The 17,216-nt window shown below is 44.3% G+C and overlaps 1 protein-coding gene across 4 annotated transcripts in view; it reads right to left on the reverse strand.

The window, feature by feature from the left end:
• Nucleotides 1-17,216, reverse strand: part of LOC100224263 (contactin-4) — a 264,263-nt gene that overhangs the window by 120,261 nt on the left and 126,786 nt on the right. For all 4 annotated transcript variants that reach the window (XM_030283447.4, XM_030283445.4, XM_030283446.4 and 1 more), the window contains one exon: nucleotides 5,735-5,869. In XM_030283447.4, coding sequence (XP_030139307.4) covers nucleotides 5,735-5,789 — 55 coding nt within the window. In that variant the 5' untranslated portion in view covers nucleotides 5,790-5,869. The remainder of the gene's footprint in view (nucleotides 1-5,734; nucleotides 5,870-17,216) is intronic.

Raw genomic sequence — 17,216 nt, forward strand, 5'->3', positions numbered from 1 at the left:
CCAGGACAAATTAATCTCTTAAAGCTCCTGTATTTATGTGTCACTTTCAGCTGGGAGGGGCTGCTCAAGATTCAGGGCAGGACCTGCCATGGGTCAGTGGGTGTTGAACAATTTTATTGTGCATCACTTGGTTTATTACTTTATATTATTATTTACTACTATTATTATAAAGTAAAGAATAGTACTTACTTTATATTATTATTTACTATGTTCTTTATGATAATATTATTGTATTTATCATTATATTTTACCCTACAAAAACAGGCTGGGGTGGTGAAGAGCCTCATTTTCTGTCTGGCCAGCCCACGTGCAATGATTCTGGGGCTGCCCACATTCCTGGCACTTCATTATCCAAACTGGATTGAACTTTATTCCTTTCCCAAGTGAAAATGATCACTGCCAACAGCATTTCCAGCCACCAGCTCCAAGGGCTGCAGCAAAACCCAGGGATTTCACCCCAAAAAGCTCCCTGGGAACTGCTGGTCCCCCTGTGTTCTAAAGGATGAAAATCCCCATCAAAATGTGGGGGAAAGGAGCAGAGATTTTGTGCCCAGGCAGGGAGGAAATCCCCACCAGAAGGTTTTTGACCAGCTGAGCCAGGCTTTGCCCAGCACCCAACACGAGCTCCCAGCAGGATTCCCACTGCACCAGATCCCTCACCTCCTGTTCTTCCCCATCACCACCCAAGCTTTACAAAATTAAGCCCCTTTCCAATAATATTTAGATTTTCTAAGAATCACACAGTGTTTTACCTATAAAACATCCCACTAATTACCTCCAGTTTTGCCATAAAACCCATTTTTACTGGCAATAAATAATCAGTTTGGGTCCATATCCTCCCTAATTTGATAGATGCGTGGAAAAGTGGGTATTTCTGTAAGTCCCTAAATGAGATTTAATTTCAATACCTACACACTAATTCAAATGCAAAGGAGCTAAATTGAAAAGGGGCATCACATAAAACACACAGGGGATCAATACACAGCCAGAGAGTTAGAACATCTGCTTAGAAAAATGTCTGTCTACTCCCTGGTTTATTTAAAGTGCACTATCTCACCTTCTTAACTTTTGAGAAGGAGGCAATTCAATTTGCCCAGATGGACTTGAGAGTTAAACAGAGAAAAACATCATATACCTAATCATCTGTATAGAAAAATGAGGAGATGGCATTGATATGGCCTCTGATTTCCTAATTTGGGAATTGATGGCCTAAATCAATCAGGTCACATCCAGCAAGGGCTGCTGGCAGATCAGGAAGGGAAATGGGTACTGAGGCTGACTCAAATCCTCTTCAATCTCAGAAAAACATGCCACATAATCTCTAAATAAGCATAAATTACATTTTTTTAGCCTTCCTTTCCACCTCTGTACAGCTGAGCGATGCTGCAGAGCCCCACCTGGGCAGCCAAAAGTCTTCTGACTTTTCTGACAGAAACTGGGCAGAGTCACAGAATAAAGCAGGGATTTATTAAAGGATCTCCTCCATGGATCCACCTTGGGCAGCACCAGAGCCCAGCCAGGGCTGCACCCAAAATGAACCAAAATGGCACAAAATGAACCCAAGATGAACCAAAATGGCACAAAATGAACCCAAGATGAACCAAAATGGTCCCAAAATGCACGAGCGCTCCCAGGGCTCTCCCTGGGATCAGTTCTGCTCCATTGGCACCTTGGAGTTCATTGTCCCATTCCAGCTTTAGCCCAGGCAGTCCCACCCTGCTTGTTTTTCTCTCTCCAGCCCATGGGGTTTGTGCTCCTGGGCTGAGATTTGGATCATTTGTCCTTGGTGCCACTTAAAGTATGAAGTCAAGGCAGATCTGATTTCCAACCCCTTCTCCAGTGGTGCCCAGTGTTTGAGGAGTACCAGGAGTCACTCCCTGCCTCCTCTGCTGTGCAAACATAAATTAAGCAGCCAGAAATGCAAAGTGCTGCAGAGCTGACCAAAATATTAATTAATTAATTGTGGGGCCACAGCAGATGAATCATTTCCCAGCTTCCTGCTCACATCAAAGTGCAGAGGGAGCTACACAGAAGCAGAAAAAAAGAAAAAAGAACCACACTGAACAAATTGAACTGCGGCCTCGTTTAGAGGAGACCATAATTTAATATGTACAACAGGGCTCCCAGCTTTAATTATTTATATTCAGACATGAAATTAGCTGAATTTCTCTGGTACGAAACCGGCAGCTGCTTGGAGAGCAGCATGAATTCAAATCCTCATCTCTCTGTGAATTCTGAGGTTTGATTTTTAAGAGAGTTGGGTGCCTGATTTCACTGGAATGTATTGATATAAATGATGGGGGTTTTGCCTCACACTGGGAAACATTTGACTCTGTATTGCATTTTTTCCCTCCCCTGAGTTGCACAGTTGTGCTCTAAACACTCTGGTCTGAAGCACTGCTGGGGTATTGCTGTGATGGGTCAGCATGAGATTAAGGGACAGAGAATGCCTGGACAGCGTTTCTGAGAATATTTTCCTGTTAAAAAAAGTTTTGGGGAAAACCCCAGAACCACCACTACAAAAAAAAAAAAAAAAACCCAACAAAAAAAAACAAACAAAAAAAAACCAACTACCACCAAAAAACCAAACCAAACCAACCAAACAAAAAACCTAGACAACCAAACAAAAACCCCAAAATGAAGCAAAACAAAAAACCCAAACAAAACCAAACCAAAACAACAAAACCAAACCAAACTAAAGTCCAGGACAAATTAATCTCTTAAAGCTCCTGTATTTGTGTGGTGCTTGCAGCTGGAAGTGGCTGGTCAGGATTCAGGGCAGGATCTGCCATGGGTCAGTGGGTGTTGAACAGTTTTATTGTGCATCACTTGGTTTTTTACTTTATATTATTATTCACTAGTATTATTATAAAGTAACTAATACTGTTATTTACTTTATATTGTTTATTATATTATTATTATGTTTATCATTATATTTTATTTTATTTCAATTATTAAATTGTTCCTGTCTCAACCTGCAAGTTTTGATTTTGGTTCTCCTCCCCATTGCACTGGGGTGGAGGCAGGTGAGTGAGAAGCTGGGTGGGACCAAGCTGGGCTTAACCCACAGCGCAGCCAGAAGGTGAATGGTTAAATCCCACCATAAAATATGCATATGGACACTCAGACATTAATGTGTCTGTGCCACTGCAGCTCATTAACATGCAAATACGACTTCAGCAGAGAAACTCTCTGCTGCAGGAGGTTAATGAGGCAGAGGATGGCACAGAAGTCCCAGAAACACAGAAAATTCAACTTCCAGACTTGTGCAGAGCATTGCAGGCACACAAAGTCACATCTCCCTTTGGCTCACCCCGTGCAACCAATCCTTTTGTTTCCACTGATGCCTGAAGTTTGAGCTTTCATATTTCCCAGTTCTGCACTGCACTGGTGTGACTCTGAACTCCAGATAAAGTGCCAGCAGCTCTCCTCACAGCTCAGGCACTCAGAACAATCCTTTTCCAGCCCAGAACCAGCTCAGGCACACAGAACAATCCTTTTCCAGCCCAGAACCAGCTCAGGCACACAGAACAATCCTTTTCCAGCCCAGAACCAGGGGCACCGCTGCAGCTTCAGCCCAAAAAGTGCATTTTCAGGTCGAAGAATTGAGCTTAACTTTCCTAGTCCACAAGGCACTGTGGAGGGTTGGTAGACAACTTTCTGCAGACTACTTTTTTTTTTGTACTATTTTATAACTCAGTTATTAATATTTTTCTTTCACAAGGGTGGAAAATGGTTTGCTCAACATGAAAACGCAAATTTCCCCCTTAACTTCAGAATATTGAACAGCCACCTGTGCGTGTGTTCATAACACCAGAGCACGACACAAAACACTCCCACGGCTCTGGGAAGCAATCCAAGTGCATCCCTTAAAAAGAGCCCAAATGAGGGAGCCCTGCTCACGGCAACACCAAAATTCCCACAGCACAAGCACTTCCCTGCCTCCAGCCAGCTCAGACAATGCTGCAGGCAGCCACAGAAAATTCCAGATTTAAAACCTGCCCAAAGAAGCCGGCCCAGAGCACGTCCTGCAGCCAAAAGAAACCATTTCCTCACTCAGCACCTGCTCTAAAACTCACACAAAACTTCTGGCACTGCTCCCCCCACACATCTGTTAAATCTCCCTCAGCAGGACAGAGAATCTCAGACCTGAGGAAATGCAGTGCACTGCATTTATATAATAAATAGAGTTAAATAAATATAAAAATAAAGAGTGGGGAAAATGCTGCTGCAGAATAATGGGGGGAAGCCAGTGCTGCAGAGATGTATTTTCATTAAACACTGATCAAGGCAACCCCCCCAAACACATCCCCTGAAACTTTATTTTGCTGACCCTACGCATCTTGCAATAGGTATTTCAAGTAGAGAAATTACAGTAAAAATATTTTCCATGCTTTGTTTTTCCCACTCTTTTATTTATTTGCTTGAAATAAAGGCTCATCCTCGCTGTGTTCCCCCAGCCCAGCTTCCCTGGGGTTGCAATTCCCAAAACACGTGGGGGCTCTGCATTGCAGAATCTCTCTGCATCCAATTTTCTGCCAGCTCAGAAACTGTCAAAGCACATTTAGAAAGACTTGGAACCAAATTTCAAAAATAGGTACCCCTAAGTACCGGAAAAAAAAGTCGCTTTGTGTTCAGTAGAGCTAAGCAGAAAAAAAAAGTGAGCACTGCTCTAAGTACTTTGTTATTATCTAAAATGCTGGAAAGGTAACCTGACAGTGAACACAAAGAAAAGGGGAGAAATCAAGCTAATAAATAAGGCAGTAAAACAGTCTGAGTGAGCAGCAGGTAAATTAGAGCAATCCAGGCTAACACCAGGGTGACACAAACATTAATTAAAGGCTGACACCCTTCCCCAGAAAAAAACACATGTGAGAGAATAATCATGGCAGTGTAAGGAGGGATTAATCAAGGATTTGGCAGAGAGAGAGACTCAGGACAGCCCTGGGCAGTCCTGGTGTGCTCCAGGACAGGGGATCCTACAACCACTGACCAGGCAGGCTTTGGAACCAGCTCTGCTGAACCTCTGCAAACCCAAAATGCTCTCAAGAGCTGTTTCAGCTCCAGGAAAAAGGCACATCCCTCAAAAATCTCTGGGAATTTCTCCAGGAACGCTCTGAACATCGCAGCTTGGGCTGGAAAGGTTAAACAAGGGCACTTGCAGGAGATGGTTGTATGGCTGGAATATGTTATTCTAATTATTTGTTAAATGGAGCGAGGGCTCAGCTGTAACACAACACCACTTTAATGGGATTTAAAGCTCCACTCCACGAAGGTTTAATTGAGCAGGGAAAGCTTAACACGGAATGAGGGAAAACAACTTCCACCACTAGCAGCTTTGAAGAGGAAAGGAGCAGGGCAGACCTCTGAGAAACTCTGCTTGGGAGACACAGACTAAGAGCAGAACGAGTTTCACTTTGATGAGTTCAGTAACAATGGCCACGAGCAGGGGTTGATGTGGGCATTTCATCCCTGGCACATGAACACGGGGCACCGTGGCATCAGTGGGAAAAGCTGGGATTGATGTGGGCATTTCATCCCTGGCACATGAACCAAGGGCACTGTGGTATCAGTGGGAAAATCAGGGATTGATGTGGGCATTTCATCAGTAGCAATGGCCACAAACAGGGATTGATGTGGGCGTTTCATCCCTGGCACATGAACACGGGGCACCGTGGCATCAGTGGGAAAAGCAGGGGTGTGTAAATTCCAAAATATGAAGAGGGCACCTCACCTGCCAGGCACAGCAGGACCGAGTGCAGCACCAGCAGCTCCCATAGCAACCTCATCTTCAGCTCCAGGGGCAGAGACCAGCCCAGGGACTGCAGAGCAGAATGGGGCTCCTTGGAGACCTCAGGCCAGCTTCAATCTGTAAAACAAAACACATTGCAAGGACATTTAGGGTTGCTGCTCCTGACAGCTTGTTCTTCCTTTCCAGGAGAGATGTATCTGAGGATCAGCAAAGAAACTTCTGTAAATATTGACTTTCAAATCATTCCCAGCAGTGGTTTGTGACCATTTCAGGTGTCTGGGTGGCAGGTGAGGATTAAGAGTTGTAACCTGGAGCTGTGAAACTTCTGCTCTCTCCTAATTTTGCCCTCAGGAAATTCACTCCCTGCCTCCCTGGGGTGAGCTGGTGTAATGAGTGAACTCTGTAGAATAAAACGAAAATTAGAATAATTCTCTACTCTGTAACTTTTCTGTGCAAGCACCATCCAGCACACAAAGGACACCATCTCTGCAAGGCAACACTTTGCAGGAAAGCTTCCCACACTGCTCAAGGAAGGGGATTTTTTTTCCCATTCCACCTCCACCCTCACGGCTCTAAAATTCTGTTTAAAAATCCACCTTACAACATCTGCAGGTAAAACCTGATCTTCCCCTCGCCCCCTATTACAACCTGTAAATAATTAGAATTTGAGAACAAGTTGAGACTTCCTCAGCTGATCACTGCAAACTTCCACCATCCCCCTCCAAGCAACCCAAGGGGGGAAAAAAAGCCTTCATTTATGAAAGGAACCACTCCAGAGCAGGCATTTAAATATTAAAAATAAATAAATCAGGCCAGACACACATTCTTATAATTTATTCATCTCGGTGAGGACTGGAAGTTCAGGGGCCTTCGTGCTTACAAGACAAACTGTGTGAGTAATAACAAGAGAGGTCTCTGCCTGCTTTTGTGAGCTAAAATTGGGAGAATTCTTTTAATAAAATCAGGTTCAATGCACTGGGAAGGTTGAGGATCTTTAGCCTCTGATCTGAAGATGCAGCTTTGAAGCAGGAAGAGATTAATTGCATAGATTTGTCTATTCTCACACAAACTGATGGGGTGTGCTGGGGGCAGCAGGAATGGCCAATCAATGAATACTGAACTATTTAAGGCAATGATTAGAGTATTAATTATTAATTTTGGAAGGAAAATGTCTATATTGATTGACATGGTGAAGAAGTTACACTGTTTATAGTGAACTTAGTGAACTCCAGTAATGTTTTTTTTTTTCACCCTAAAGAGTGGAAAAATATTAATTTTCCTCCAAGTACCAAATTCTCTTGATTATAACAGCAGCTATACAAGAGATTTCTACTAATTTTACACCAATTTAAATGAAATTTGAGATAAAGCTTGGATTTCAGCAGCTGCTGAAAATCTTCCCTGTTCTTGTTTTCCCACTAATCATCCCCATCAATAAACCCCTACAAATTTTCTCTTCCTTACCCTGCCCGGAAATGCTTTGCAATTATTTCCCTCTCTCCCTGCAATGAGCAGAGCAATCACTCAAAGTATTTGATATCTCATTAAAAACACAAGAGGTTGATAAGCATTTATCAACTTAACCTACTGCCAGGAGCTCCTGGGAATCACCCATGGACAGGGAGCTGCTAAAATGCACAAAGGACTCACAAAAAAACCACTCATTCCCTTCTTTTCCATAAATTAAAAAAAAAATCCTGGATAGTCTTGAATTTATTACCCCTCCTCACTGTAACTTCAGCTCTTGCCACAGCTGCCCTGATCCAGCTGTGGGAAATGGATTCCCTGATCCATTTGGGGAAAGTTCTGGCTGCTGTGGGGGTTTGCAAACTCATTTTGGTTTTTTCCTACTCAGGAAATAATTCTTTCAACATTTTAAACACTGATACAAAGCATTTCGAAGTGATTAATGTAAATTAGCTTCTAGCTTACAAAGATATTAAAAGTAGCAAGCTCTGTCCTTCCTTCCATCGAGTTTTGACACAATCACTGGTTCTCAATTCCAGCCAAAAACAAAAGTTATGCTAAAAATATAGAATTGTATAATGGTTTGGGTTGGAAAGGATCTTAAATCCCACCCAGTGCCACCCCTGCCATGGCAGGGACACCTCCCACTGTCCCAGGTGCTCCAGCCCCAGTGTCCAACCTGGCCTTGGGCACTGCCAGGGATCCAGGGGCAGCCACAGCTTCTCTGGGCAATAAATATATTTTAAGTCCAGTGAAAAAGCTGAAATTTTCTGTTATTCAGTTATTCAGCAGCTGCTCCAGAGAATCAGGAGACACCAGAGGTGCACGTGCCTCAAAGCAAAGTTTCCACTCCCTGATGTCTGCACAGGGCAATGCAGGACAGAAAGTTCCCCCCAAAGAGAAACGATGCCTGTCATGGCATAAACAGCTCTGAAAAGCAAATTAGATGATTACCACTCAAAATATTTTTCTAAGGTTAAATGATGGTGGCTCTCAAGCCATGGCCGCAATTCCATTTCTCGTGATAGTTCCCTATTTCACATGTGAATGAGTCCAATTCCCCAAATGTTTCCCTGTAAATATTTCTGCTGTTCACATCAGCAGGGCCTTTGTTCAGAGCTCTGCAAGAACTGTTCAAACACATCGACTTTTTATGGCAGCAGCTTTAGGAAAAGCAACATTTGTGCGCGAGCAAAAGGTGCATAATTGAAAAGATCCTTCCCATCCCTAAATGTTTCCTGACTGCAAAATCCCAGGGGACTTTGTGCTGCTGCTGAAGACCTGAAAACTCACAAAGTTTAATATTTCAGTTCCAGAAGGAAGCAGAGGCAGTTTCAGCAGAACACAGGTTATTTTTTCGAGATGAAAATGAGATTGCTGAGCTTCAGTCTGGAAGCGCAGCCCATTAGAAACCCCAGTGCCACCACACGTGTGCAGATGTCTTTTTAACTTCACTTCTGGCAATGCAGCCATTGCAAATTCTTTTGAAAGGCACCTTTGCTCCTAATTGGATTCTGCCAAAGAAACTTGACTCCAAGAGCTCTGACTGCAGTTAGGTAGGATGAGGGAAAAAAAAGCGTGGAGTAGAAATATTTGTGGTGGATTTTTCTGCATTTGTGGGCATGGCTGTGTGAGTAATTTTGCTTGGATGTTTCATGATTAGCACTTCTGTAAGAGCAAAATAGAAATTAAAATCCTGAGGCTGATATATCTATGGGTGCATTAGGAACGTGAAAAATACTTTTTAAGATAAATTTGCACCACGTGACCTCTCAGTTTTGTGAATATTCTGAAGGAAAACCTGCAGAACACACCTGACATTGATGCCTCAGGATTTCAGCTTTGATATTTTCCATCTCTCTGTAACCCTGCAGTTCTTTAGGGTGTAATTCCAAACTCCACACACAGTGTGAGCTGCTGCTTCCCCATTTGGGCAGACACAACAATTCCTCTCCAGGCCTGGCAATCAAGGACACCTCAGTGCCTCAGGACAGAAAGATGGGAACAAAAGTGAGTTGGGGGAGCAAACCTGGGGTCAGTGACTTCATTACCTGCAGCTGGAATTGGCAGATTCACCCCCAATATGCAAATGGACCAAACTTATCAAAATGTGCAAACCTGTGACCCATAATCCATTTTTGGGTGTAGCCCCTGGGGGGTTTCATCTTCCCTAAATGTACCTGGAGGCCCTTCAATAAATAGAACAGCTTCTTATTCCCTTCATTCTGTTTGACCTCTGTTTTTAGATAATCCCAAAAAGGCATCAAGACCCCTGTGAAAAATGCATATTTTATGATTGGCTTTTTGCAAATGTTACAATGAATATTATATGTGTAATGTTAGAAAGTGATGCTGTATTAATTCTCTTATGTAGTGTGTTAAATATAGTTTTAGGTTCCAACATAATGTTTAAATAGAGACTATGTATGTGGGGGGGAGTTTTTTTTTAGGAATGAGATACTGGCTTTGAGGAGCACATAAATCTTCCAAAGGGGAGGAATTTATGGCTTATCAGAAGAAACTAATTTCTTCAGGCCTGGCTCAGACTCGAGCATGGGGATTAAAGGAAACAGTTGACATAAAACAGACAGAGTTTCTTGTTTTAAATAGAATGTATGCATAACCATGAAGGATGTATGAATATGCAACAGTGTATTGGTTTAAGGGTGATTCCTTTGTTCAGAAGTCATGCTTTTTATGACTCAGTGTCCGAGAGCATCAGGACGTCCGTAATTCTTTGCTTTTTATTGTCTTGTAATTGTCCTAACTCTAAACTTTATTACTCTAATTGTATTAACCATTTTATTATTCTTAAACTTTTAAAATTTTAGAAACCAAGCGATTGGCGTTTCTCACAACCCCTGAAGAGCAGCAGCAGCATGGAGCAGCAAGAAGCATCCTTAGCACTCAGCTCACATTTTGCTGCTGCCCACTGGTGTGCCGCAGCCCTGCTCAGCTCCCAAATAAATCAGCGCTAATGAAGCGTGTGCTGCACACACAGACAGCACCAGGCATCTTTTAATCACCTCGGCCGAGGAGGAGCTGAGGGGAAGCACAAAGCTCTCAGCACTAATGGGGGACTTGTTAGGCTGGAGGTGACGCGGCGCTGGGGCTGCCACAGGAGTGACCTGAGGGCAGGAGCAGGGAATTCACTGCTTCCCTCCACGCTGACATTAATTCACGCTGCCAAAGCCTCCTCGGTGGCACCCAGCTTTTGAAACAGGAGTGGAGACTCATAAAAATAATCTTCAGGCCTGGCTGCAGAAGGGAGAGCAGCTTCCTAACCCAGACCAGGCCTGTGGCAGGAGAGGCCCAGACTCTCTGCGATCAGTGACCCTCAAAGCTGAGCAGCCAAAAATAGAAAATTGCCTGAAAGAAGTGTCCCCAGAATTGCAAATCTCACAGCAATACTTCTTTGATGTATACACATTGATTTTTTTCAGCACTCAAAAAAAATTTTTCTTGGTGCTGCTGTCGAGGCAGGACGGGAATGAGAAGACTCTGACTCCAAAGGCTGCTGAGAGTAAAACTCCGAATTATTCAAAATACACTGCTCTTTTATACAGAGCTTCGCAAGGACCAAATCCATTGGTTCTGAACTGAAAACAGCTTACACCATTGGTGCAGAGTGCTTGATGCACAGTGATAGAACTTAACTATAAACAATTGCCCTGGAAAACCTGGATACTGCAAGGATAAATCATCCCCAGGGAAGGAGAGGGGGTGGCTGGAGACAAGTCGGAATTAAGGCTGTGGGTGTTAATTAGGGCTCACTGTTAATTGTTCTACCTTTTCTTGTCCATTAAGGGATGAATTGGGAAATGCTCACCTGAGGCAGCAGCTCTCAGAGAACATCCACACACAAACAGACACAAATTCTGAGGAGCTTTATTCCAAGAAGGAGCAACATTATCATAATAAAAAGCTACAAGCAGTGATACTTCCTAGCCTGGCATTTTCCACAAATTAGAATTTATCCTCTTTTAGAGGGACTTTTACTAAAGAGTGTCTAGATCAGTTACCTTAAAACTCAACAATTTAAAGCCAATTTCCACCCAGTGACATTTCCAGTGCAGTGTTTTGGGAGATTAAAGCGAGGGGCTATCCCATATAGCCAAGCAATAAATTATAAACCTCAAAAGAAACCAGCTTTGGGGAGAGTAAAACAACTCAAAACAGCAAAAAAATATTTGAGTTGGTATTTCCTACATCCACTTCTTCTCTCCTAACCACATCATCACCCGTCCACCATCAGCAGAAGTGCTCTGTAAGGACTCTTATATGTCCAATTTTGGTTTTTTTTCTGCCAGCAGAGTGAGAGCTGTGAATGAGAGCTCAGCCAGCCCAGCCCCTCCTGGTGTCCAAGCAGCCTCTGAGAGCACAGCCACACTGGCAAACCCCTGAATGCAAAAAGAACTTGTCAGGCTGGAATATCAAACTCCAGCTGACTTTAAAGCAGACATTTCCTGCAGAAATAAGGGTTAATTCAGCGCTGTCTCACTTGGAGAGAATGCTGCAGCAGGACTCTGCCAAGGGAGTTCCTGTTATCCCTAAATCACTGCTTTGAGATAAGGAATCAAGGCAAATCTCCAAACAAATTTAGATAAGCAACATTCAAAGCTATCATTCCCTTTTGGATAGGTCCAGTTCCCAAAATCCACATTATCAGACAGCAGCATCTTGTCCAGGAGACAAAAAAATGATGTGAAAATATTGAAGATATTTCCTTATCATCTCCAAAATCAGCATCTTAATGACATTTTACCTTTCACTTCTGGAGTTTACAGAATAATCCCTCTGATTTCAAAGACAAAAGGAGAGTTTTCTCTACAGGAGCTCTTCAGGGAGTTCCCAGTCCAGAGGACACACACACACTTACACTGAAGAATGCTTTGACTTCCTTCAGAGGTACAAATTGGAGCTTTCTTAAGAGCATAAGATGGAACTTGGAGAAGAAAAACAACAAGCAAGTTTATTAACTCTGAAAAGCTGGTGAGAAGGCAGCTCTCTGTGTATTCCTGGGAACAGAGGCTATCAAAACAACAATTCCCTCATCACCTATTACTGGCAGAAGGCTTCCAACCCAGATAATTGAGATGCTTGGACCTCAAATGTTTTTAACTGCTTTGTTAAATCCAAAAATCATCTAGGGAGGGAAAAAAATGACCCTCACCAATCATTTTGATATCCCTGTTATGTGATTATTTAGTGTTCTGTTTCCCCTTCAAAGTTTATTTTAAAGATTGCCTGGAACTGAGGGAGTTGGGGAGGCTGAGTGAGGAGAGGAGCAGGGTCTGGGGGGATCTGAGAGCTCAGGGCAGAGCTGAGTGCAGAAGAAAGGAAAAACACCTGTACACTTTGCACATTTTATATGGAATTGAGAGCTCCCAGGCTGCCCTGGAGCTGGAATGTGTTCCCCAGAGGGGCCAAGCTGGTGCTGGGGCTGCTCTGCTCCATCCTCCAGGCTGGGCAGGAGTTGGTGCCAACCCAAACCCAGCCCAGTGTTCCAGAGGTTTCTGTGAGAGCACTGGAGCTACACCAGGGCCAGCTCTGCTGCCAAGTGATTTGTGAGAGACACAAAGCATCCCAAGGAGCTTTGAGTGCTGAGGAGCCCTGACAAAAACTGGATGGAGGTGTGGGAATCCAGGGCTTCCCTCTGGCTGCCCTGGCAGGTCTGGGACCCTGGCAGGGGTCAGGAACCCCCCTGGACAGAGCCCCCAGAGACACTGGCTGTGATCTCTGTCCATGGAAAAGAGTTTTCAACCTTACAGGATCAATTACCAGCTCTGAGTGTTTGATATCAGTAATCATTAAGTGTGGCACGGGTACAAAAGTAAAATTTTAGGATTCTAGATTAGGGGTCCAAAGGGGACAAGATGGAGGAAATTGGATGTGCCTTGTCCTTTTTCTCCTTCTTCATGCCCTCCATGTTTCACTGTGGTGTTGGCATTTTTCTGTTGGTTCAGGCTGGGGACACACTGTCCAACGTAGGTGACAGATATTGGCACGTTATTGTAAATCCAGCACAGGTAGTTTGTGGTATTTAATGTTTGTACCATCCCACTGAGGGCAGAGCCCCACACGCTGCCCTGCAGGACAGAGCTGCGGCAGGGCAGCAGAACATGTTAGAGATAAATAGAATAAACAACCTTGAAACAGCACAGACCAATTATGGCTTCTGCTTTGGCAGTGGGGCAGACAGACAGAGACTTTCTACAATCTCAGAATCATCAATACCACAGATTCCGACCCCCAGGAAAAGCCCAGACCACTCCCAGCCACTCCTCCCACCTGCCTGCCATCCTCTTTACAATTAAATCCCTTTTTTTGTGTGTGCTGGAAGGTCCCTGCCTTCAGCCCTGCTGCTCTCAGCAGCTCTCCTGCCCACAGCCTGCTCTGGGTTCTCATCTCTCTCCACTTCCAGGCAGAGCTGGAGCAGCTCATGGTGCAAAGCCCAACAGCTCAGCTGCTGCTGCGAAACTGCAGAAGCCACACAGGGAGACAGCACAGCCAAACACAGAATGTTCAGGCTCCCAGCCTGCTTTTCCTCCCATTATCTGTGGATTATTTCCAGCAGCGAGCCCAGGATCACTCCTGGGATTTAAAGTGAAGGCGCAGAGCTGCTCTCAAGCATCCTTTGGGCTTTTTCTGACTGCACAAATGGTGAGGTCACTGTTTCCTAGCAAATCTAAACTGAAGATACAGCTGAGTCAAGATCCAGTTGGTGATATTTTGCTGTGAAATAGTCTGGGTTTGCACTTAAATATGTTATTTTGATTAAAAATTGAGCTTATCCCCACAAAAACTGATAGGGAATCAATGCTGTGGAGGTCTAGCCTTGGCCATGGCCCTCCAGAACAGATTCATTTAGCCCTGACATCAGTTCACTGAGCTGCTCAAGTCTCCAGCGTGGCCTGAACACAAAGATTTCCCTCCCACTGGGAGAGCAAATCCTCCAAAATGAAGCCAAGCAGCCAACAGATGCCAGTGGAGGCATCTGCTCCCTCGAGTGCAGCTCAGACAGAGCAGCAGATTTTTTGGGGTTTGGTGTGGAAAGAGAAGCAGCTCTGCTGCTCAGGCAGTGATGTGCTTTGGGTTATTCTGGGTTGGAATTCAGGGCATAAATAGGCTCCAGCAGAGCACAAACTGGTGCCTGAGCACACAGCAACTTTGTTAGCAGAACTGCAGCTGGAGACTGCCACGGACACAGCAGCGGCAGATTTTGGCCACCAAGAGCCACCTGCCCATGGCCACGGCGGCTTTGCACCTGGGAGCTCCTTGGAGATGCTGGGCCAACAAGTCTGTGTGAGAAATGATTTGAAACCTGTGGCTGGACCCTCTGAGATGGGAGCAGGGCAGGAGCTCCTGGCTGTCCCAGGGGAGGTGACCCATCCCCGTGCCATGGCCTGTGACTGACAGCAGGACAAAGTGACTCTGGTGACACCTCCCTGTGATCCCTGCTGCTGTTTGGAACCCACAACACAATCCTCCCGCTCTGATTTAATTACTAAACATAAAAGGAAATCAAACTTCGGGATGAAAACAAAGAAATTGCGCTGGGTGTAATTGATGGGAGCGGTTCTCCAGCAGAGCACCATAAACTGCCTGTTTACAATCCCTATTAGAAGGAAACTGGAATTTCCCCACACTGACTATGCAGATTACACGAAATTACTGCCTCTTCCTGCCTCTGCTATCTTTTATAGAACGAGTGTATTTTTTTAAAGACATCCTTGCACTAAGCGTAGGAAAAATAAATAAATAAGGCTCCTGTGAGCTCCTTCATTGCCAGGGGCTCTCCAGCTGGAATGTGCTGAGCAGCTGGCAGAGGTAGTCAAGGAAGGGGTGCTGCACACAGCTTTGTTCTCAATCTGGAATATCAATTATTGAAGGAATCAAGCCCCTGGCCAGACAAAACAAGGATCATCTCCGCAGCGGATAACGAGCCCAGCTCCACGGCATCTCAGGAATGGCTGCACCAGGATTTATTGAGAGATCACATGAAGCCCTTGGTTTGCTTATCATAGGCAGCAGATGAAAAGAAACGAGGTTTGCAAACATTGATTTGTGTGTAAAGGCTTCAAAAGGTGTGAACAGAAAGGTTTGTTGCTGTTATCCCGGGCTGAGGGCTCTGCCTGTCCCTCCACCCCGCGAGCAGGAGAGCCTGGCATGGGGTGGGATGAGCAGAGCCTGCTCCTGCTGCCTCTGCAAGGGGCTCTGCCAGCCCAGGAGCTGCCAAGAGCTCCTCAAAAGGCACAGGAGGAGAGGAGAGGAGCCAGGAGTGTCCCGAGTTTGGTCTGGATGTGCACCAGCACCAAAGCCACCTGCGGATTTTAAAGTCCTTCCCTGCTTAAAGCCCTGATTCAGCAGCAGATTCTTCTCCCACCTTGCATGGGTTGAGTCTGGATGAATAAAGAGGGGAGTTCACACCAAATGCAGCCAGTTCTCCAAAGCTGAGCAGGAATTCTTTACTCCAAGGTGGGGAGGACCTGGCACAGGGTGCCCAGAGAGGCTTTGGATGCTCCGTCCCTGGAAGTGCCCATGGCCAAGTTGAGCTTGGAGCAACCAAGTCAAGGGAAGCTGAAAGGAGATGAGCCTTAAGGTCCCTTCCAGCCCAAACCATTCTTGATTTTGGGAATTCATCCCCATCCAGGCTGCAGAGAGGCACAGCTACCAGCTGGACCCCATAAAAGCCACACGTCCCAGTGCTGGGTGAAACCAGCCAGTTCAACACCATTTTAATACCCCTAAAAAATGCTAATTGCCAACATTTCAACCCCTATCTGCATCTTAACCTTAGGTGCCAACTTATTTCCAGCCATGTTGGTATTTTCCACTTTTCCTTCTGGATAGATGGAGCTGTCAGCTCAAATTTAATACATCCGATATTTGGCAAAATTTCTTCGTGATGTCTGGGTGATTCTGGGACAATTCCTTTTTTAAATTTTTTTAATTGAAACATCTTGAATTGAAGATAAAATAAGAGTTTGCCACCCTACAGCTGCCAGGAGACTCCAAAGGCACCAGGGAGTGGACTGAGGTTCCAGCTGGGAACAAGGGGGACAGCCCCACACCCTATCACAGTCGTCCCCTGCCATGGAATTACAGGGAATTTTTGGCTGGCTAGGTAAGAATTTACTGCATGCAGTAAAACTCCAGTTGTACAATTGAAGTTACAGCAGTAGTGTGTTAATTTATGTCCTGTTCACACAGTTTAAGCAATGACTGGGAGCTAAACCAGGGAGCAGAAATCACCCAATTTATGGCCCCTATTAATTCCAAGGGGCTTTGGATTAGACCATACTGGAAATAATAGAAATATCACCAGATGGACAAAAAACACCCCAACTTATCAATATCTGCATCATCTAATTTATCAGTTAAATCAATTCTAGGTATAGAATACCCATTGAAAAAGAACTACACACATTATAAACCTTGGCCTACATTTAACCAGAAGCCCTTTTAAAATTTTATTTTAATTAAAGCACAATCATTACATTCTCCTGTATTTTATGACTGCCACTTTATCAAGGGGAACTCCATAAATTACACAAAGTAAACAAGAAGTTATAGATAAAAAAGGAAAAATAAGTATTTCAATTGAGAGAATTATTTCTTCCTCTTAATTATCTTTTTAAATCACTGCACAGAGAGAACCTCCCAGTAAAGGCACAGCAGGCACTGAAAACTGAATTGTTTTGAGTTGAGAGATATAAAAATATTTAATTTCAGCCTACAAAGTTGGTGGGTTTTAAATGTCCCTCAGTTTATCTGTCTGTTCCTTCTGCCTGCTCCCTTCTGCACAAGTTCTCAAGCCCAGCAGCCCTCAGACTTGGAGGTTGTAAAGATATTAAACTTTATACAAAGATCAATTACTTTTAGAAAGCTCAGTCTGCCTTTAAACCCAGATGTGAAACGATTCCATTTTATTCTGATGAAGACGTGGCCATTGGCTGTTTCCACATTTTCCCTCAGAGAAATGTTCCTCCAGCTA

This window comes from Taeniopygia guttata, chromosome 12 (assembly GCF_048771995.1).
Source record: "Taeniopygia guttata chromosome 12, bTaeGut7.mat, whole genome shotgun sequence".
Lineage (NCBI taxonomy): Eukaryota > Metazoa > Chordata > Aves > Passeriformes > Estrildidae > Taeniopygia > Taeniopygia guttata.